The sequence below is a fragment of the Podarcis vaucheri genome (assembly GCF_965113315.1).
Source record: "Podarcis vaucheri genome assembly, chromosome: 2".
Classification (NCBI taxonomy): Eukaryota; Metazoa; Chordata; class Lepidosauria; order Squamata; family Lacertidae; genus Podarcis; species Podarcis vaucheri.
The window spans coordinates 111,975,041-111,998,412 of record NC_138760.1 but is presented as its reverse complement, the minus strand read 5'-3'; the positions used below and the strand labels follow the sequence as shown (position 1 = coordinate 111,998,412).

At 47.5% G+C, this 23,372-nt stretch overlaps 1 protein-coding gene across 2 annotated transcripts in view; it reads right to left on the bottom strand.

Annotated features, from left to right (window-relative positions):
• Positions 1-23,372, bottom strand: part of LHFPL4 (LHFPL tetraspan subfamily member 4) — a 55,005-nt gene that overhangs the window by 8,649 nt on the left and 22,984 nt on the right. For both annotated transcript variants that reach the window (XM_082210758.1, XM_082210759.1), the window contains exon 2: positions 853-1,089. In XM_082210758.1, coding sequence (XP_082066884.1) covers positions 853-1,089 — 237 coding nt within the window. The remainder of the gene's footprint in view (positions 1-852; positions 1,090-23,372) is intronic.

Genomic DNA, 23,372 nt, shown 5'->3' with positions numbered 1-23,372 from the left:
AACTGCTTCTGTTTTGTATAAGACGTATTTCATTTATTGAAGGCACAGCTTTAATCTGCTATATGCATGCACGCTGCACCCAATAAAAACCTGCAACACAGTTCTCTGATCTGAACAGATCACACATACTAAACAAACACGCCTCTGGTTTCCTCCATGCAGGTCTCCTTCTGCTTATGGGGAGGGGCAAATAATGAGGGGTGCAACACCTGAAGCCCACCCCCTTGCTAGTGTGTATTGGATGGTTTCTCTTCAGACACCCCGCTGGCTTTTGAGATTCTGCAAACTGCCCCTGGCTGTCTTTAAAATTATCTAAGCTGGCATTTGTCCGCAGTTTTTCCAGGTCATGTGGCCAGCATGACTAAGGCGCTTCTGGCGAACCAGAGCAGCCGGAGCGGTACCTATTTATCTACTTACACTTTGACGTGCTTTTGAACTGCTGGGTTGGCAGGAGCAGGGACCAAGCAACGTGAGCTCACCCCGTTGCGGGGATTCGAACCACCAACCTTCTGATCGGCAAGTCCTAAGCTCTGTGGTTTAACCCACAGCGCCAGGAAAGGTAGGCTCCCTCTATCTAAGGGCTGCCCAAATGTTCATAGCAAGTGGGCCGCAAGAGTACTTCTACACACAACTTGTGGGCCGCACTTTGGCTTGTCACCCTCCCACCTCCTCCTAAAAGCCGGGGAAGCGCTAACTATGCTTTGGGAAGGAGGCAGGAGGACTCTGGGACCTTGTCAGAGCCCTCACACCTCCTTTCCAAAGCTCTACCTTATGCACTCCCAATATCTGCTTCAGGGCTTGAGGAAGCTCTGCTGCATCACAGAGGGGCACGGGGAGGGCAGCGACACTCACCTTTGTTCTCTGTTTTGAGTTCCTCGTGAAGCAGGTCGTTCTGCCGGTTGCCGAGGACAAAGGCCAGGAAGGAGAGGATGAGGGCATTCAAGATGCCAATGATGGCTAGGATGTAAGCCCAGCGCACGGAGCAGTCGCCCAGCGAGTACTTGCCCGTCTTCTCCCCACACATGTCCCTGACGGTCTCTGAATCCCAGCCATCTGGGAATATCATGCAGCCCAGCACCAGGCAGAGAGCTGGATGGAACAAAGAAATAAACAGGGGTGGGGGAGGGAGGCATGTGGTTAACGCAACAGGGCTGAAATCAATTGCTCTGCTTTGCAGTCTGGAAAGGAGTAGGGACCTCTGCAAGACGTATAACGAGCACCGTATTTTTCGCTCTATAAGACGCACCAGACCACAAGACGCACCTAGTTTTTGGAGGAGGAAAACAAGAAAAAAAATATTCTGAATCTCAGAAGCCAGAACAGCAAGAGGGATCGTTGCACAGTGAAAGCAGCAATCCCTCTTGCTGTTCTGGCGTCTGGGATAGCTGCGCAGCCTGCATTCATTCCATAAGATGCACACACATTTCCCCTTACTTTTTAGGAGGGAAAAAGTGAGTCTTATAGAGCAAAAAATACGGTATATACTGGTAGGCTTCCCCCACAAACCAAGTGCCAAAGGGTTTGGCTCTTACCCAGGTTTGGTTCCCTTTATACAAGGAGGTCACTAGAGGCTTTTTCAGCATTTTGCGACATTTGTGTTTGTTTGCAAATATACAGGCTGCACATAGGTGGAGGTGCAGCTGAAACACTCCCGACAGGCAGGCGCAGTTCACAGCTTCCACACCGGATCTCTAGCAGTTGGGCGACATAGCGTCCTAAGATACTCACAGAGCCCAGAGGCAGATCTCTGCTCCTCTCTTTCTCAAAATCATCCCTTGCCCTTGGTTTCCTATGTAGGTGCAAGGAAGGCATCCTTCTCCGTTCTGAGGGTTGCACAGATAGAGGCCTTTTGGACCATTTACCGTATTTTTTGCTCTATAAGACTCACTTTTCCCCTCCTGAAAAGTAAGGGGAAATGTGTGTGCGTCTTATGGAGCAAATGAAGGCTGCGCAGCTATCCTAGAAGCCAGAACAGCAAGAGGGATCCCTGCTTTCGCTGCGCAGCAATCCCTCTTGTTGTTCTGGCTTCTGAGATTCAGAATATTTTTTTTCTTGTTTTCCTCCTCCAAAAAGTAGGCACATCTTATGGTCTGGTGCATCTTATAGAGCAAAAAATACAGTACCTGTTGTTTTCACGACGAAGGAGGCACCTGGCAGCTTTGCCAAGGGACTATGAAGACAGGCTCTGGTCCAGCCGTTCAGCCTCCGACTCTCACAACAATACATAGTTCTATGCAAATTCTCAAGCTCGCTTACATAACCCAAATTCTGCACCAAACAGAGACTGTATCTGCAACTTGCACTACTATATTATGCACTTTTAAGTTTGTCATGCATGTATGCATCTATTCTGCCCAGTGCTGGGGGGGGCAGTACCAGGAGCTTGTCAAAGAATTCACATCCTGCCCTCTGACCACTGAAAGCCTTACTCAGCTGCTAACCAAGGGCTCAGGTATTGCTCACATGTTTTCAGGTTCTATCCTTACATCCATAAGGTCTAGAAACTTTTTTTAAAGACAGAGGCTAAGCTTCTCAGAATGTCGTTGTGCTGTAGGATATACACAAAAGCCTTAGCGTTGGTGGAAAAATGTATGACGGAAGACTAAAATAGGACAGGATCACACTTCAAAACGACCTTGACAGATTAGAGAACTGGGCCAAAACAAACAAGATGAATTTTAACAGGGAGAAATGTAAAGTATTGCACTTGGGCAAAAAAAAAAAAAAAATGAGAGGCACAAATACAAGATGGGGGACACCTGGATTGAGTGCAGTACATGTGAAAAGGATCTAGGAGTCTTGGTTGACCACAAACTTGACATGAGCCAGCAGTGTGACGCGGCAGCTAAAAAAGCCAATGCAATTCTGGGCTGCATCAATAGGAGTATAGCATCTAGATCAAGGGAAGTAATAGTGCCACTGTATTCTGCTCTGGTCAGACCTCACCTGGAGTACTGTGTCCAGTTCTGGGCACCACAGTTCAAGAGGGACACTGACAAACTGGAACGTGTCCAGAGGAGGGCAACCAAAATGGTCAAAGATCTGGAAACGATGCCTTATGAGGAATGGCTAAGGGAGCTGGGCATGTTTAGCTTGGAGAAGAGGAGGTTAAGGGGTGATATGATAGCCATGTTCAAATATATAAAAGGATGTCATATGGAGGAGGGAGAAAGGTTGTTTTCTGCTGCTCCAGAGAAGCGGACACGGAGCAATGGATCCAAAGTACAAGAAAGAAGATTCCACCTAAACATTAGGAAGAACTTCCTGACAGTAAGAGCTGTTCGACAGTGGAATTTGCTGCCAAGGAGTGTGGTGGAGTCTCCTACTTTGGAGGTCTTTAAGCAGAGGCTTGACAACCATATGTCAGGAGTGCTCTGATAGTGTTTCCTGCTTGGCAGGGGGTTGGACTCGATGGCCCTTGTGGTCTCTTCCAACTCTATGATTCTATGATTCTAGGTGAGTTGAGCTATTTAACAGGAGATATTGAAAGGAGATAGGACAACAGTCTCCTAATATTTTAAAGGGTCCCGGAAATGAGATGTGGCTTTGACCTTTTCCACCAAGACCAGCCCAAGAATAAAATCCTTTTTAAATATAGGAAGGCATGTTTAGACTAAACACCAAGGGAAAGGGGCTGGTGACAAGATAGATTCTCCTCCCTTGGATTGCTGCTTCATTTCTGAAGAACGAGGAGCTGGAGCTGAATCTATGCTCGAAGCAGACCCCACTTTCCCCATAGAAACCCTCTTGTATGGCGATGAACCACGGTTACTCATTTGCAAAGGAAATGTGCTCTCTGTGTGCTTAGGGGCGCTTAGTTTTTAATTACTTCCACAGATTGCTGCCAGCAGCCCCGATCTTGGTGGATTGCAAGAGAAAAGGTGGGGTGATTTGCATAGGCATCCGTCAAGAGATGCTGCAGGTATAGAATATTCTGTCTCCCGGACCACGCTTTTGTCTGTATAATCTGCTTTGCCTGTTTCCACTGTGTGGGATCCTACAGCCAGAGGCTTTTTCCCCTGCATGACAGCAGCCCAAGAGTTCCTTTTTGTTCATTCATAGCGAGGTGCTTGATTGACTCCAACTCGTTTTCAGCAGTCGGTCAGACTGCGTCACGGGGTTGAGGATGAAGAAGAGAGGAGGCTGCAGGTTCCCTATCGCCACCCCACTCCGCCAGAGGCTCAGGCCTTGTTCACCAGATTGTGTGCTGCTGATACAGTGTGGGGCGTTGTGTTTACACCTTCCCCTGTAGACCACCCTCTGCTTTTGCAGCACAACCTCAGTTGTGGGACCTCTGCCTGGGCTGAATGTGGAGGGAGGAACAAGCCTGGATGGAGACATATGAAACCTGCACTGGGTGTGCGGAAGGATGCTCATCAGCTAGAACCAGACAGGAATATGAGTCATCATCCCAGCTATTCTTACCTTGACAAGATGCTTATATATACATACACACTCACACACACACTCTCAGGTACAACACAGAACAATGGGAGGAGGGGAATTCTTTTAAAATCTCGGCTAAGGAGGTTCGGGCGGAGGCTGGGGTAGGAGAGGATGGGAGAGGTTTAAAAACCTATAACTAAAGAAGACACTGTATTTTCCACCTTTTAAAATAATTAAGTCGACCCAAATGGCTCTATCCTGGCCACCTGGCTGGGTTTCCCCAGCCACTCTGGGCAGCTTACAGCATATATAAAAACACAACTACTCTATGCTGGTGGTCAACAAAAGAGGTTCAAAGACTCTCTCAAGGCAAATCTTAAAAAAATGTACTATAAACACCGACAACTGGGAAACAATGGCCTGCGAACGTACCAATTGGAGAACAGCCTTTACCAAAGGTGTCATGGGCTTTGAAGACGCTCGAACTCAGGACAAAAGGGAGAAATGTGATAAGAGAAAGGCACACTTGGCAAACCCTCACCATGATCAACTTCCGCCCGGAAACCTATGTCCCCACTGTGGAAGGACATGTGGATCCAGAATTGGCCTCCACAGTCACTGTTAAGGCCATGTTCATGGAAGACAATCTTACTCGGCTACGAGTGATTGCCAAAGAAGAAGAATATAAAAACACAACAAAACATCAGACATTAAGAAACAGAATACAGTGGTACCTTGGGTTACATATGCTTCAGGTTACAGACTCCTCTAACCCAGAAAAAGTACCTCGGGTTAAGAACTTTGCTTCAGGATAAGAACAGAAATCGTGCTATAGCAGCGTGACAGCAGCGGGAGGCCCCATTAGCTAAAGTGGTGCTTCAGGTTAAGAACAGTTTCAGGTTAAGAACGGACCTCGGAACAAATCAAGTACTTAACCTGAGGTACCACTGTATCCTTTTAGGCATCAAACAAGCCAACAAAAAATAGAAACAAATAAAATAGTACCGTATTTTTCGTCCAATAAGGCGCACCGGCCCATAAGACGCACCTCATTTTTTGGGGGGGAAATGAATAAAAAAAAATTATTTCCCCCCCCCCCAGCCCTGGCTGCCGCCCCAAGCCTTGCACTCACCTGCCCGAAGCAGGGGAAGCCCTCCGGAGGGCTCCCCGTGCTTCGGGCGACAGGCTGCCGCCCCAAGCCTCGCGCACCCGGTGCTTGAGGAGAGATCCGCGAAGCCTGGATGCGCTGAGATCAGCGCACGCAGGCTTCGGGATGCCGGCAACTCTCCCCAAGCAGCGGGAGCGTTCTCGCTGCTTGAGGAGAGATCCGCGAAGCCTGGACGCGCTGAGATCAGCGCACGCAGGCTTCGGGATGCCAGCAACTCTCCCCAAGCAGCGGGAGTGTTCCCGCTGCTTGAGGAGAGATCCGCGAAGCCTGGACGTGCTGAGATCAGCGCACGCAGGCTTCGGGATGCCGGCAACTCTCCCCAAGCAGCGGGAGTGTTCCCGCTGCTTGAGGAGAGATCCGCGAAGCCTGGACGTGCTGAGATCAGCGCACGCAGGCTTCGGGATGCCGGCAACTCTCCCCAAGCAGCGGGAGTGTTCCCGCTGCTTGAGGAGAGATCCGCGAAGCCTGGAGAGCGAGAGGAGTCGGTGCGCACCTACCGCTCTCGCTCTCCAGGCTTCAGCGAAAGCCTGCATTCGCCCCATAGGACGCACCCACATTTCCCCTTCATTTTTGGAGGGGAAAAAGTGCGTCTTATAGGGCGAAAAATACGGTAATAATAATAATAATAATAATAATAATAATAATAATAATAGTAATAAATTAAACAAACAAACCAATATGAATTCCTTCCAGTAGCACCTTAAAGACCAACTAAGTTAGTTCTTGGTATGAGCTTTCGTGTGCATGCACACTTCTGTGTGTATCTGAAGAAGTGTGCATGCACACGAAAGCTCATACCAAGAACTAACTTAGTTGGTCTTTAAGGTGCTACTGGAAGGAATTTTTTTTATTTAAACCAATATGAATGTTAGATTGTTTTAGGGCACTTCCAGAGTGCTGCTATTTGGGGATGTGATTCCACTGCGTCCTGGCAAATTCAGGTTGTGCAATGGTAGCTGACTTGGGAGGTCTAGTGTAAGAAAACCTCGTTCTCAAAGGTTGGACGTTTTGCAAAAGGGAAGTGAGAGGAAAACACACTAAAAAGCGTGGAAAGGCACTCACCGTGACTTAGAATCGTTTGAATTTTCCACAAACCCATTAGGATGAATGCTCAGCAAACAGTTTGTCTACTAGAAGCCATACCATTTCATCCAAGTCCACTCTTGTACAGCATCCACTGTTGTGAAATAAATGTGTATGTTCAAAGCAGGAGACAGCACGTTCAAATTTTTGTAAGGACATTTTGGTTAGGAGAAGGGAAGAACTTGTTTCCTTCTCTTCTATTAACTTAGCTGTTCTCTGACAGATTGCTACATTTTACAGATGCGGATGACTCTGAAATCCAGCCGCAACTACATGCCTATCCTAAGTCCAACTGCTAAGAGCGAACCGACCCAACCTACAGCCAGACCGCCAACCCACCCACCCACCCCCTTACGAAAATCCAGCCTCTGCCCTTTCATTTCTCATTTCTCACATCCCTGCAGGTGCCGAGATCTTGTTGGGACCAACCGCCCGAGTTCATCTCCTTAATCGTATTATGTGCAGCTCAGCTGAGCCATAATATCAATCTCAGGGCTTATCCGGAGAGAGGCTCTTAGAGTCCTCCTAGTCCGTCCTGACGGTATGTTCCAGGCCTGTGCTGCTACAGCTGAACGTTACATGCTGGCCTCGAGATGACACTAGGACTTATAAATCAACAAGATTTATGAACGCTCAAGATCTGAAAATAAAAAGGAACAAACAACAGAAAGGGAAACAACTAAAACAAGCCACCTGCTTATCACCAGCCATTATATGTGTGTAGGGTTGTCGTCGCCTTTCCGGGACCCCATCCTGCACCTTTAAAATTGGTGGGGAATGTAGAAACCCAGCCAGTGACCTGTGGTGATTGGAGAAGCTCACCAGCTGAATTACTCTTCTTGGGGAACAGGCAGCAGGTGGGTGTGGGGGTCTTCCTGGTCCTGAATGGGGTAACTGTTCCCCTAAAAGACCAGATGCACAGCCCTGGGAGCCATTTTGGACTCACAGCTGTCCATGGAGGCACGGGTCAATTCTGTGTCCAGGGCAGCTGTTTACCGGCTGAGACCCTACCTGCCTGCACACTGTCTTGCCAGAGTGGTGCATGCTCTAGTTATTCTCCCGCTTGGACCACTACAATTTGCTCTACGTGGGGCTACCTTTGAAGGTGACTCAGAAACTATAATTAATCCAAAATGCGGCAGCTACACTGGTGACCAGGAGTGGCCGCTGGGACCATATAACACTGGTCCCAAAGGATCTTTACTGGCTCCCAGTATGTTTCCGAGCACAATTCAACGTGTTGGTGCTGACATTTAAAGCCCTAAACGGCCTTGGCCCAGTATACCTGAAGGAGTGTCTCCACCCCCATCGTTCAGCCAGGACACTGAGGTCCAACTCCAAGGGCCTTCTGGCAGTTCCCTCACTGTGAGAAGTGAAGTTACAGGGAACCAAGCGCCCTCCCTGTGGAACGCCTTCCCTTCAGATGTCAAGGAAATAAACAACTATCTGACTTTTGGAAGACATCTGAAGGCAGCCCTGTTCAGGGAAGTTTTTAAGGATTGGTGTTTTTATTACCGGTATGTTTTTAGATACAGTGGTACCTCGGGTTAAGTTCTTAATTCGTTCTGGAGGTCCGTTCTTAACCTGAAACTGTTCTTAACCTGAAGCACCACTTTAGCTAATGGGGCCTCCTGCTGCTGCCGCGCTGCCGGAGCACGATTTCTGTTCTCATCCTGAAGCAAAGTTCTTAACCTGAGGTACTATTTCTGGGTTAGCGGAGTCTGTAACCTGAAGCGTATGTAACCTGAAGCATATGTAACCCGAGGTACCACTGTATATTGTAAGCCGCCCAGAGTGGCTGGGGAAACCCAGCCAGATGGGAGGCGTATAAATAATAAAATTATGGTGATGTTAATGACTATATTGCAAGCAGGGATCTTCTCCAGCTACCAGGGGTGCCTGTCGTATATGATCAGCCATCTCTTCAAGCGAAGCGGGCAAACCGAGAACATTTGAGCAAAACAAAAATGTGAGTTCTTTTTACGGGCAAGGCTCCTCCTCCTCCTCCTCCCCTTCAAGAGAAAGGAACTGAGCAGATACTGCACGCGCCTGTTCGTCTGTCAAAGGTGTCCTTCCACCAGCCCTCCTCTCTGCGAGGTGTTGCGAGAGATGCAGCGACACCTTTGGCTCGACTTCTTGATGATTCAGCACATTCCGCTGCGTGCAAATGACTAAATAGATCTCCCCCTCCTCTTTCTCTCTCTCTTCAGCGGCAGCAGCCAATTTAGAATCCAGAGCGTTGTGCAAGCGTCACGGGGGTTCGTTTCCCCATCCGCATCCATCCTTTCCGGTTCCCTATATTCCATCCACCCCCACTTCTTTCTCAAGCTTGGTTTTCTCACTGGGGAGAATTGAGAGAGATGTGCTGGGAGAGAGGGAGAGAGAACGCTGAGGTCTCTGGTTGGCTGTAGCCAGCACTGTGTCCTGGAAAACACTCTCCCAGCTCCCTGCAGGAAGGAGTGACATTTACACAAACGCAGAGCAGAAGTGATGTGGAACTCTTGCCCGGCCTTGGCCTAGGTGGCAGAGAGAGGGAGGCAGCAGCTGGGCTCAAGGAGGAGGGGAGCATGGAGATGGAGGGATGTTGTGCCTGGAGGCCTCAACGTTCTCCCCCCACCCCACCCCTCACCTCCTTCCACTCCTTCAATGAGCATATGGGTGGCTAAAAATTCACCAGCAGCATCCACAGAGCCTGGCACTATGGACACAAACCAGCATCCGGCAATTGAGGACCTGGGGTTTGAATCCTAATGCAGAATGGTTGCCAGGTTAAGAAAAGCAAAGCTCTCTACCCCTTTTTCTTTTAAAGAGCCATTTAAAATGTTCAACCTGTAAAATGACAAGCTATTCCTGTCCCATCATGCTATTCCGTCCCTGCCCTATCATCATCATCATTATTGCTACTACTACTACTCCTACTAATTTATTTATATGCCACCAATAATGACTGGGTTGCCCCAGCCACTCTGGGCAGCTTGGAACAAATTATAAAACCGTAGTAGTAGTAATAGTAATAGTATTATTATTATTATTATTATTATTATTATTATTATTATTACCCTGCCCACCTGGGTGGCTCCCAACAGAATATTAAAAACACAATAAAACATCAAACATTTAAAACTTCCCTAAATAGGTTTGCTTTCAGATGTCTTCTAAAAGTCAAATAGTTGTTTATTTCCTTGACATCTGATGGGAGAGCATTCCACAGGGCGGGCACCACCACCGAGAAGGCCCTCTGCCTGGTTCCCTGTAACTTTTCGCAGTGAGGGAACCGCCAGGCTGAACGATGGAGAGGCTATTTCAAGTAAACTGGGCCAAAGTCGTTTAGGGTTTTAAAGGTCAGCACTAACACTTTGAATTGTGCTCAAAATCGTACCGGCCCTCCCAGAACTCTCGTCTGCCTGCCTTATTTAGGTTGTGTATGCCTGCGGGCAGGAATTGTCTTGTTTTATTTTTGTACATTAGCAAATAGATTTTAGGTGCTGTAGAACAGAGATAGGAATCCTGCCTCCCCAGGTGTTTGAAACTCACATCAGCTCCAGCCAGAATTGCCAATGGTCAGGGATGATGGGAGTCCAATGGCATCTAGGAGGGTCAATGCTTGCCCATCAAGAATTATAGATTTATTAATGGATTTAAACTAGTGAAAAGGCTCCTTGATGAAAAATGTGGGCCTTGAGGCAAGATTCTGTGTTGATAGACATGGCACATCTGTATTCAAGACCACAGAGGGGTCAGGGCCTTCAGCATGGTGGCCCCTGCCTTTGGGAATTAGCCCAAATGAACACCCCAGCACTATTGGCAAAGAACCAGGCCGGCCCATACATGAGGCAAAGTAAGGTCTTGGATGGCAGGATTCCTAGGGGCAGCAGATTCTGATGCAGAATTTTATTCCTTCCCCTCCCTGTGTTCCTGATGTAGATCTTCACTCACCCCTTTTTCCCTGGTGGGGAGGGGGCGCCATTTTGGGTCACCTCAGGCACCAAAATGTCTCAGGCTGGGCCTGCTTACAACTGTATTCTGCTCTGGTCAGACCTCACCTGGAGTACTGTGTCCAGTTCTGGGCACCACAGTTCAAGAAGGACACTGACAAACTGGAGCGTGTCCAGAGGAGGGCAACCAAAATGGTCAAAGGCCTGGAAACGATGCCTTATGAGGAAAGGCTAAGGGAGCTGGGCATGTTTAGCCTGGAGAAGAGGAGGTTAAGGGGTGATATGATAGCCATGTTCAAATATAAAAAAGGATGTCACATAGAGGAGGGAGAAAGGTTGTTTTCTGCTGCTCCAGAGAAGCGGACACGGAGCAATGGATCCAAACTACAAGAAAGAAGTTTCCACCTAAACATTAGGAAGAACTTCCTGACAGTAAGAGCTGTTTGACAGTGGAATTTGCTGCCAAGGAGTGTGGTGGAGTCTCCTACTTTGGAGGTCTTTAAGCAGAGGCTTGACAACCATATGTCAGGAGTGCTCTGATGGTGTTTCCTGCTTGGCAGGGGGTTGGACTCGATGGCCCTTGTGGTCTCTTCCAACTCTATGATTCTATGATTCTTCTGTTTACCCAGGCTTTTCCTGAAGAGTGATCTAGCTATGTTCATGCTGTGTTTCATGCTTGTTTTAGGAATGCCATTTGGCTGTTGATTTTATGCTGTTAACTCCCATGATATATATTCTTTTCCTGTACGTTGGTGCCCATTGGGGTGGAAATCGGGGTGGGGTGGGGTCAATGGTAGGCGGAGCCAATGAATTCTAGTTTCCCTCCACCCACCCCCCTCTGTGCTGAATTCTGCAAGGGCAAAACTGAGACTAAGGGGGAAGAAGCTGATATCTGGCTGACCCCTTATTCCTTCCCCTCCCAGAGGTATCATTCCTGGAGCTCCTGGGATTGACCATTAAGCCGCTTTGAGAACTTTAGCTCTGTGAGGGGAATGGGGGTGGGGTCTCCCCTCTCAGCACCCTTAACAAACTACAGCTCCCAGGATTCTCGGCTGCAAGAGCACGCTCCCCTCCTGTGGCCTCCAACAACTGGTATTCAGAAGCAGGGACGCGGGTGGCCTCTTGGGCTTGCTGAAAGGAAGGTTGGCGGTTCAAATCCCCACAAAGGGGTGAGCTCCCATTGCTCTGTCCCAGCTCCTGCCAACCTAGCCCATGGGTAGGCAAACTAAGGCCCCCGCGGGGGCCAGATCCGGCCCAATCGCCTTCTCAATCCAGCCCACGGATGGTCCGGGAATCAGCGTGTTTTTAAATGAGTGGAATGTGTCCTTTTATTCAAAATGCATCTCTGGGTTATTTCTGGGGCATAGGAATTCATACATCCCCCCAAAAAAAATATAGTCCAGCCCCCCAAAAGGTCTGAGGGACAGTGGACCGGCCCCCTGCTGAAAAAGTTTGCTGACCCCTGCCCTAGCAGTTTGGAAGCACACCAGTGCAAGTACATAAATAGGTGGCGGGAAGGTAAACGGCATTTCCATGTGCTCTGGTTTCTGTCACGGTGTCCCGTTGTGCCAGAAGCGGTTTAGTCCTGCTGGCCACGTGACCCAGAAAACTCTCTGTGGACAAACACCGGCTCCCTCGGCCTCAAAGCGAGATGAGCGCCACAACCCCATAGTCGCCTTTGACTGGACTTAACCGTCCAGGGGTCCTTAACCTTTTACCTATTCAGAAGCATTGCTGCTTTCAACTTTAAAATCAGAGTGCACCTATCATGGCTGGTGACCATCATGCAGTCTCTTTCTCCCTCCTCAGACTTAGGGAGGCTGGAAATGGTTTCGAGCCCTATGCTACAACCTGAAATGCCATGAAGTCCAGCTGAGGTTTTATGCATGCAAATCACATGCTATTATTCCCCCCCCAAAAAAAAAAACACATACCCCTGCTCCTCTCTATAAAGCAGAGATGCTGAGCAAAGGCAGGCTATTGGGATACTCTGCACGGCTGCTCTTATTCTGGAACATATTGTCAAACTCCTCTCCCCCCCCCCCACAGATTCAGGATCGCCTTCAGGAAGAGATCCGTAGCAAAAGGGGCGAAAGAGAGAAGGATCACAACGCAACCCTCTTCTTTAGTTAATCTCCACTGCCTGGTCATTCCTAACTCATCCCTAACCCCCTACAAAGGCACACACCTTTCTTCCGCCCCTTATCGGTCTCTCTCAGGATTCTGTTCCGCTCTTGAAGCTGCCCCTCCCCACCAAAAGACCAAATTCATTTGCATTCAAATTGCCTGATACACCAAGGTTGAGGCGTCCCTGTTGCAGGTGGAGACCTCTCTGCTCAGGAATGTCTGGAATGGTTAATGATATGATACGGAGAGAGGAAGGCCTGAGATGAAAGGTCTTCTCTTTCATTCTCTCCCCAATTCTCTCTCTCTCTCTCTCTCTCTCACACACACACACACACACACAAACACACATTCTCCAAAACAAACCAGAACAGAGATAAAATATAATTGACTGTGCACCAGAAGCAAAGAACACAGACCACAAAGGTCAAGGTAAAAAAAAAAAGGGGGGGAAGCTTAGATGAAAAATATATTGCATTTTTCACCATCTTATAAAGTCAACTTAACAGCTGCATTGCAAAAGAAGAAGAACTGCATTTGCAATGTTTATATAAGCATGTGACGAGAGCGGAATTTAAATTGCTCATAAATGCAAGACTTAAAAACGGGGCTAAATTCAACTCACGGGTCCTGCTAGGAGAAGCCCACACGGGGATTTCTGCTAGCACCAGGGAGCTTTCCCTCCTCTCTCATCACATTGGCTTGGGGGAGGGGGTTCAGGAGAACCCCCAGAACAGTGCATGGTGGGGAGCACATCAATGTACAGTGGTACCTCAGGTTAAGTACTTAATTTGTTCTGGGGGTTCTTAACCTGAAACTGTTCTTAACCTGAAGCACCACTCCTGCTGCTGCCGCGCCACCGGAGCACGATTTCTGTTCTCATCCTGAAGCAAAGTTCTTAACCTGAAGCACTATTTCTGGATTAGCGGAGTGTGTAACTTGAAGCGTATGTAACCTGAAGCGTTTGTAACCCGAGGTACCGCTGTATGTGGAACTAAGCAAGAGGGTTAGGAGAATAACTAGGCTGCTGATCTATGCTGTAGTATTATCTACTTGGGGCAATTATGCCTTTTGCTTGTAGAGCTTTGGTTGGAAGCCACCCAGAGTGGCTGGGGAGTCAGATAGCCACCCAGAGTGGCTGGGGTATAAATAATAAATTATTATTATTATTATTATTATTATTATTATTATTATGACTAGCCAGTTCCAGCTTCAGTGGTTCTGCCAGGTTATTGGTGACCTTCTTTTGGGAGTTCTCGCCAGCTTCATATTGGAGTCTATCTCAAGTTTCAATTTAATGGCACAGAGAGGGAAGACACAGGTTAAGGGAACAGCTACTAAGAAGTCATTCAGCCCAGAAAGTATGCAGACAAAGAGCAGGAGGATCAGAGAGAGTTAGGAGTTGAAGCAAGCTTGTTTAAATAAATTTCTTGTTTGATAATACTCCTGCCTGACCCTTAACAATAATTAAGGGAGGAGAGGGGAGATTGGGCTGTTTGCACTGACAACATGTTGAGTTCCTCCCTTAGGTACAAAAATCTAAAACTTAGAAGACACAACCTTGCACAAAACCAGCACAATTCAGAAACTTCAGCTTGTTGAATCCAGGAACTGAAAGATTATCATAATAGTCATGTATCAACAACATGTATACAAACATAAAGAAAGTGAAGTCAAATATAATCCAGGTTCTTCAGTGAAGGTCTATGAACCTCTCACATGCCAGACGTAGAATGATCACCTTTCCTCATTGGTCATCCCTTCTTCTGCAGAACTCTCTGATTCATGAGTTCTAAATGCCCAAAATTTCAAAAATAGTTCTCAGCAGGTGATTTTGCAACCCTCGGAAGATGGACGACATTGCTCTTTCACCTTGCTTTCAGCAAGAGCAATAGTTTGAGACCTTGGCTGATGAGCATAATATCATTTGAAGTCACAGAAACGGAAGATGCATCAATGATTAAAACTTTTGTTTAGAAAAGAACATTGACAAATACTGACATGTACGCTACCCTGAACTCCTTGGTGGAATGAAAGTGAAATCATAGGTTACATGTAAGACTCCAAAGCACACCTAGTTCAAAGTATGGTTGGAAGAAGAGAACACCTGAATGTCCTTTTTGTGCAAATTTACTTAGGAGTGGGACAGAGCAACCAGGCATTTCTGAGATTGTGATGTGCATAAGCAGTGTGCCTCAAGAGCCGGTTACAAGACCTTGGAATATGGTTCTGGAAATAAAGCAATTAGGGGGAGTGCTTGATTTGCATATGTTAAATCATTTGTATAGATTGCCCTGCTGCTGAGCTAAATACGCATAAACCCAAAAGTCAGGTTTAAAACAACACACACACACACACACACACACACAGAAACAAGGGCGGCCAAAACCTAATAATAATAATAATAATAATATCGTTTCCGAGCATAATTCAAAGTGTTGGTGCTGACCTTTAAAGCCCCAAACGGCCTCGGTCCAGTATACCTGAAGGAGCGTCTCCACCCCCATCATTCAGCCCAGACACTGAGGTCCAGCGCCGAGGGCCTTCTGGTGGTTCCCTCATTACGAAAAGTGAGGTCACAGGGAACCAGACAGAGGGCCTTCTCGGTAGTGGCGCCCACCCTGTGGAACACCCTCCCTTCAGATGTGAAGGAAATAAGCAGCTCTCCTATCTTTAAAAGACATCTGAAGGCAGGGTTATTCCCCCAAATAACCCTGATAACTAAGGTAACTGGCTTCCTAAGGGTGCTGAGAGTTGTGATGAAACCCTCTGGCTCCCCTTGCAGAGTTACAATTCCCAGAGCGGAATCCTCTTCATAGGGAACTCTGGGAATTGTGGCTCCCAAAATCATAATAGCAGAGGTGGGCATAGGGGCCAATGGGGTGCCTACCTAGTAAGTGCTGGGCTTTGAGAAGGAGGTGTGGAGGCTCCAACGGGGTCCTAGAGTCCTCCTGCTTACTTCCCAAAGCCTAGCTAGCACTTGCCCATCTTTGGGAAGGCTGGAGGGAGGGGGGCAGCGTCAGATTTTGGCCTTGCACAGGGCACATGACAAAGGTCTGCCCCTGGTTATAGGGGGTCTCCTAACAACTCACAGCACACTTGCAGTTCTCAGGATTCTTTGGGGGAAGCCATGACTGTTTAAAGTGGTCACGGAATCACAGTACAGTGGGGCCTTGGTTCTCAAACGCCTTGGTACTCAAACAACTTTGAACCCAAACACTGCGAATGTTTGCGAATGTTTTTCGGAAGCCAAATATGCTCTGTTTTGAGTGCCACACTTCCATTTTGAATGTTATGCTGCCAATTTGAGTGCCACACTTCAGTTTTGAGTTATACTGAAGTCTGTCTGTTTTTGCTATTTATTTTGCTATTTTGTTTTTGCAGCTTTTTTGCTTTGTTTTGGTGACTGTGTGGAACCCAGTTCAGCTACTGATTGACTGTGTGACTGCAGCACATTGTTTATTGCTTTCATTTTATGGATCAATGGTCTCGTTAGATAGTAAAATTCCTGTTAAATTGCTGCTTTAGGGGTTGTTTTTAAAAGTCTGGAATGGATTAATCCATTTCGCATTACAGTGGTACCTCGGGTTAAGTACTTAATTCGTTCTGGAGGTCTGCTCTTAACCTGAAAAGGTTCTTAACCTGAAGCACCACTTTAGCTAATGGGGCCTCCTGCTGCCACCGTGCTGCCAGAGCACAATTTCTGTTCTCATCATGAAGCAAAGTTCTTAACCCGAGGTACTATTTCTGGGTTAGCAGAGTCTGTAACCTGAAGCGTCTGTAACCCGAGGTACCAGTGTACTTTCTATGGGAAAGCACACCTTGGTTTTAGAACACTTTGGTTTTGGAACGGACTGAGAACCAAGGTTATCACAGAATCATAGAGTTGGAAGGGATCACAAGGGTCATCTAGTCCAACCCCCTGCAATGCCAGGAACCCTGCCCAAAGCCATCCCTTTTTTTCATAAAATATTTATTAAGGTTTTTTTAAAATAATACAGTAAGAAATAAAAAAATAAAAAATAAAAATACAAAATAAAGACAGTTTTAAAAAAAGACCCATATTTTCTATCACTTATTTTCCTTTAACTTGTTTCCCGGACCTCCTCATACCTCCCTTTTTTGTATTCCACTTCAAATTATTGGTTCAGCAAATCCTTACCATTAAATTTTAACCCATTTATAACCCTTTTTTCATATTCTCTTAAAGCATTACAGCTGGAAACCCCTTAATTACTATCCAACATCATTCTATCCTTCATTAATTTTACAATATTTCTGTAGATAGCCTTTAAATTTCTTCCAATCCTCTTCCACCGACTCTTCTCCCTGGTCTCGGATTCTGCCGGTCATTTCTGCCAATTCTATGTAGTCCATCCAATTCCATGTAGTCCATCCAATTCCATGTAGTCCATGCCCAAAGCCATCCCTGGGTGGGCTTGAACCACCAACCCTCTGGCTAACATCCAGACGCACTGATCCACTGCGCCACAGGAGGGCTGATAAGATTTTGCTTCGAATGCAGATGGGGCCAGAATCCGACTGTGCTGGGATGAGAGCTCAAACCCAAGGTATCTCTGTCTGTTCCAAGGACTGAGCGAAGCCAGCTGAGCCAGGACAGGGTGAAAATTCACAGCATGAAATCCCCCCTCCCCCTTCATCCCTTTAGGGTTCTTTTCTTTGATGCATCATTGCTCAGCCCACAATCGGATCTCTCCGATGTCCCTTCTGTGACACAGGGCAGCAGCTGCCTCTTAATGAACGCAGGGCTAACCACGCGGTTGGCTTTGGGCAGCTGTTGGGCAATGGCTGGGAAAACGCAGAGTCCTCATCTGCACCTGGCCACCTAATAGAGACAGCAGCCACGTGAAATTCTCCCCGTGAAAACGAAGAGGGCCTTAGCTAATCCCGAAAGCTTGCTCATGGCTTGACAATGCTTCCCCCCGCCCTCCCAGTTGGTCCTAAGAAAAGTGTTGCTTTGATGTGCGTTTTGAAATAAACAAATAATATTAATCTGGACTGTGTGGAACATGCAGCAAGAATCCTTAAAAAAAAAAAAGCCCCCAAACTAGATGTATTATTATTTTTATTTATTGTCAAGCCATTTTGAGACTTTTCCTTTTGTATAAAGCAACGTTTTCCAAACACGGGTCTCTAGCTGTTTTGGGACTACAACTCCCATCATCCCTAGCTGGCACGACCAGTGGTCAGGGATGATGGGAGTTGTAGTCCAAAAACAGCTGGAGACCCAAACAGTGGTATAAAGTGACTAATAAATAGCATTGATTAATCATTATTATTGAAGTGTGTGTGTGTGTGTGTGTAATACTTATTTATTGATCTATTTAAATTTGTATACCACCCTTCATCCAAAGATCACAGGGCGGTTCGCAACATAAACATACAAAATGAACACACATTTACATTCTCATAGCTTATGCTGTGAACCGCCCTGAGGTCTGCAGATGAAGAGGTGTGTGTGTGTGTTTGCATACAAATTAAATAAATAAACAATAGTGGCTAACAATCACGTAAAACAGCCAATAACAAGAAACCTCGAAAAGGATAGCGTAAGAAGAAGCAGACTTTTGTGTTTAAACGACATGCACCCAAAGCCGGCAAAATTAAAAACAAACGTGTTGTAACGACAGCTCAAAAGACAGAGTAGATAAAAGATCTTCACCCGGCACCACAAAGGTAACAGGTAGAGTGGACAAAGGGAGGAAAGAGAAAGGGGCTTCTGCAACTCAAACAGGTATACACAAGAGAGAATTTCAGCAGGTATAGCTTGTGATGTGTTCAATGCATGCAAAAAACACACGCTTCTTCTCTGGCGATCACTCGTAGCCAAGTAAGATTGTCTTCCATAAACACGGTTTTAACAGTGAGTCCGTAAGTGACTGTAGAGGCCAATTCTGGATCCACACGTCCTTCCACAGTGGGGACACAGGTTTCCAGATGAGAATTGATCACGGTGAGGGTTTGCCAAGCGCGCCTTCCTCTTAGCATGTTTCTCCCTTGCGTCCTGAGTTCGAGTGTCTTCAAAGTCAATGACACCTTTGGTAAAGCTGTTCTCCAATTGGAGCACTCGCAGGCCACTGTTTCCCAATTGTTGGTGTTTATACTACATTTTTAAAAAGATTTGCCTTGAGACAGTCTTTAAACCTCTTTTGTTGACCACCAGCATTAAGCTTTCCATTTTTAAGTTCGGAATAGAGTAGTTGCTTTGGAAGACGATAATCAGGCATCTGAACAACAGGACTAGTCCAACGAGGTTGATGTTGAAGAATCTTTGCCTTCACACTGGTGATCTTTGCTTCTTCCAGTACACTGGTATTAGTTTGCCTGTCTTCCCAAATGATGTGTAAAGTTTTTTGGAGACACCGTTGATGTACAAGCATACAGTAAGGTTGGCAGAACAATAACTTTGTAAGCAAGCATTTTGGTTTCACTGCTTGGAGGGCTGGGGGGCAGGTGGGGCCGGGTGAGACATCCATGATGGGCCCTGCTCCGTCGTTGCTGGAGCTGTCCAAGAATGTTGGGTGCTGACGCCAGCCCTGATCACTTGCCCCGCTTCAATCCCCTTTCGGTGCAAGTGAAAACCAAGCGTGCCACTCCTATAGCATTGACTTCTATATATTGGGAACGTACAGTCAGGATATGGTCCAGTATACCTGAAGGAGTTTCTCCACCTCCATCATCCAACCCGGACACTGAGGTCCAGCTCCAAGGGCCTCCTGGCAGTTCCCTTGCTGCGAGAAGCCAAGTTACAGGGAACCAGGCAAAGGGCCTTCTCGGTAGTGGTGCCTGCCCTGTGGAACGCCTTCCCAGCAGATGTCAAGGCAATAAACAACTACAGTGGTACCTCAGGTTACATATGCTTCAGGTTACCTACGCTTCAGGTTACAGATTCCGCTAACCCAGAAATAGTGCTTCAGGTTAAGAACTTTGCTTCAGGATGAGAACAGAAATCGTGCTCTGGTGGCGCGGCGGCAGCAGGAGGCCCCATTTGCTAAAGTGGTGCTTCAGGTTAAGAACAGTTTCAGGTTAAGAATGGACCTCTGGAACGAATTAAGTACTTAACCTGAGGTACCACTGCATTTTATTTTTAAAAGACAACTGAAGGCGGCCCTGTTTAGGGAAGTTTTTAATGTCTGACGCTGTATTCTTTTTAATATTCGGTTGGAAGCCGCCCAGAGTGGCTGGCGAAACCCAGCCAGACGGGCGGGGTATAAATAATAAATTATTATTATTATTTTCTGAGCCTGGCTTTCCTACTTCCGAAACCTGAGTCTACATCCCTGCTCTTGAGCTGAAAGTGCTCTCCCACAGCAAGCTTGCAGAAATCACTAGTAAGACCATCTCTGCCCTGTGGCTGACAATCACGCAGGAGGAAGAAGGGAAGGGGAGGGAGGAGGAAGAAAGCAAGCTCAACTTTGTAAGGTGACTGTCCTTGTCATGCAGTCATGTAGCAGATTCACCCACCAGCTCCCACACCAAGCAGCAGAGAGGTGGCCAGCAAAAGGCAAAAGTTGTCCCAGAAAGGTTTTGAAGGAGGCAGTGGGCTTTAAGGCCCGGGAGGCAAAGGCAGGGACAGGATTATCTGTGTCAGGCCCCATGGGCTGCGGCTTTTCCTGCCGGAGTCTCTCAAGGCTGCTTTGGTGTGGGAAGAAGCTCTGTCTCGGCTGTCTTCCCTGCCTCCCTCGCCACCTTCTCAGAGTCCCCTCGCAAGGAGGCCACCACACCTCCCTTGAGGGCTAATCTTTTCCTTCCTCGGCAAAAACAAATTAATAGGAGGGGGTTGCGTTGTATGAGTCAGGCGCAAACAATGGGGGACCACAAATTAGAAGCAGGGAGGTTCTCCGCGACAAGGCACCAATCCCCGTGATGGAAGGGGTACTTTGCTAATTTGGAGCATCTGAGATGTGTTTGGAGCTGAGGAGGAGCAGCTGCACAGAGTGCAGGGAACGAAGGAAGATTCCCTGCCTTGAGACAGAGGACACAAGGAGATGAGGAAAGCCTTGATGGATCAGGCCGAAGTCCGACAAGGTGGCTGCGTGGGAAGTCCGCAAGCAGGAAGACCCGGGCGCAACAGCCACTCTCTCCACCTGTGATTCCCGATGACTGGTGCGCAGAGACATGCTCCCGCCGACATCATGGCTAGCAGCGAGGGCCAGATAGCCTGGTCCTCTCTGAATGTGGCGCTAAGGATGGTCTACACAAGATCCCCTGAAATCCTGCGATACCATCGCAGAGTAGCACACCTGCCTTCAAAGTCCCCATCTGCACTCAAAGCAGGATCATAGCTCTTTAAAACAATCATGGCTTTCCCCAGAGAATCCAGGGAGCTGCAGTTTGTTATGGGTTTGCTGGGAGACCTCGCTACAGTGGTACCTTGGGTTACAGACGCTTCAGGTTACAGACGCTTCAGGTTACAGACTCCGCTAACCCAGAAATAGTACCTCAGGTTAAGAACTTTACCTCAGGATGAGAACAGAAATCGCGCGGAGGCAGCTGGAGGCAGCTAAAGTGGTACCTCAGGTTAAGAACAGTTAACGGTTTACGCATTCACCACGGGAGTAAGTCCCATGAAAACGTGACAGGATTTACTTCTGAGTAGGCATGCAGGGACGCGGGTGGCGCTGTGGGCTAAAGCCTCAGCGCCTAGGGCTTGCTGATCGAAAGGTCGGCGGTTCGAATCCCCGCGGCGGGGTGCGCTCCCGCTGCTCGGTCCCAGCGCCTGCCCACCTAGCAGTTCGAAAGCACCCCCGGGGGCAAGTAGATAAATAGGTACCGCTTACCAGTGGGAAGGTAAACGGCGTTCCGTGTGCGGCTCTGGCTCGCCAGAGCAGCGTTGTCACGCTGGCCACGTGACCCGGAAGTGTCCCCGGACAGCGCTGGCCCCCGGCCAATAGATGTGAGATGGGCGCACAAACCCCAGAGTCTGTCAAGACTGGCCCGGTCGGGCAGGGGTACCTTTACCTTTACCTTAGGCATGCATAGAATCATACTGCTAGCCTCAGTCTGGAGCATAAGGAGACCTAACTCCTAGGAATAATAATAATTACCATCATTAGCAGGGTTATCTGAAGATTTGTAGGATGAAATTGCTACCTATATAGGTTGAGTAATACAATATTTTAGGTAATGCTATAACAAGGATAGGAAACGAAGCGAATTGTAAAGATGTAAAGTTTAATGCTAATAATTTTATTACTTATACCCCGCCCATCTGGCTGGGTTTCCCCAGCCACTCTGGGGGGCTTCCAGCAAAATATAAAAACGTAATAAAACGCCGACCATAAAAAACTTCCTGAGAGTAGTCTGTATTTGTTTGGGATCAGAACTGTTTTGGATAAGGATTATGCTGTAAACCCAGTACAGCTTTCGCCAGCTTCATGCTCTCCCCAATTGTTTTGAACTACAAGTCCCATCAACCCAAGCTGGCTGGCCCCCACTTGCGACAGCTGGAGGATGATGGGAACTGTAGTCCACAAACACCTGAAGAGAGCACGAAGTTGTTGAAGGCAGGTCCAGTATGCTACGTGTGCTTATTTCTGCACCTCCAAAATCTCTGCTCCAGCTGAACATTTGTGAAGGGGCAGATTATCACGACGACACCGCAGATATTTGTTCTCTGAAGGAACCTTCTCTTGAACTCTCCGCGCACCTTTCCCTTGGCGAAAGAGAGAGCAGAAAACAGCAAACGGACGCAGCCGTTTTTTGCCTGGGGGCACGAGTGCCATTTGGGGGAGGGGGAGACGACCCCACACACAAGCACAAATGTGCCTTTCCCTGTATGTTCAGACCGCATGCCCTTATACCTCAGGAGAACCCATGTCTCTGTTTGCTAGGCATCCTGAAACGTTTACATTTAATTGCAAAATTTATTTCAAAGAGATTTTTGAACCTGCGCTGTCAATCTTCTCTCCCCCCCACCCCCCCTGTCCAAGAAATCTCTTTCTCGCCGGAATGACAATCCTGGCAAAAGGGCCAGCCGTCTCCTGAGGTAAAAGGGAGTGGAAAATTCTGTGTGTGGGCGACAGGAGCTCCGGGAGAGGGACTAAGCTGTAGGGAAATGACATTCCGTGGGAGAAAGTGACTTTAGGTTCCAGATGTTGCCAGGCTGCCGAATTAACAGATGTGTCATTAAAAAGGACTAAAGCCCCTGTGTGACGCATTTTAACCCCGTCCTAATAGGGCGAGGATTAAAAGCCCAGTTTGGCAGAAAGGGCAGAGGAAAGGCGGCAGGGGGGGGGAGAGACAATATGGGAAGTGATGGGGAGGAAGAGCCCAGCTCACTAAGACTCTGGGGGGGGGGGCGGTACTTGGATTGGAGAGTGCCCTGATGTGACCTTCCTTCAGTAAGAATCACAGCGTCTTTCTTGGCTAGCTTGAGCCCAGCACTGCCAAGGAGGACACAGATCAGCTGGGTAGAGCATGGTGCTGATTGTGCCAAGTCCACAGGTTCGATCCCCCTATGGGACATTCCAGGGGGGTTGGACTAGATGATTCTCTCTTTTATATATATATATAATTTTTATTCAATTTTCACCAATTTTTTAAACAAACAGAACAACACAAACAAACACAAAAACAAATAACAAGTATAGTTTCCCCATACCTCCCCTTTCTGCATCCCATTTTGAAAATTTTTGTTTCAACAAATCCTTACT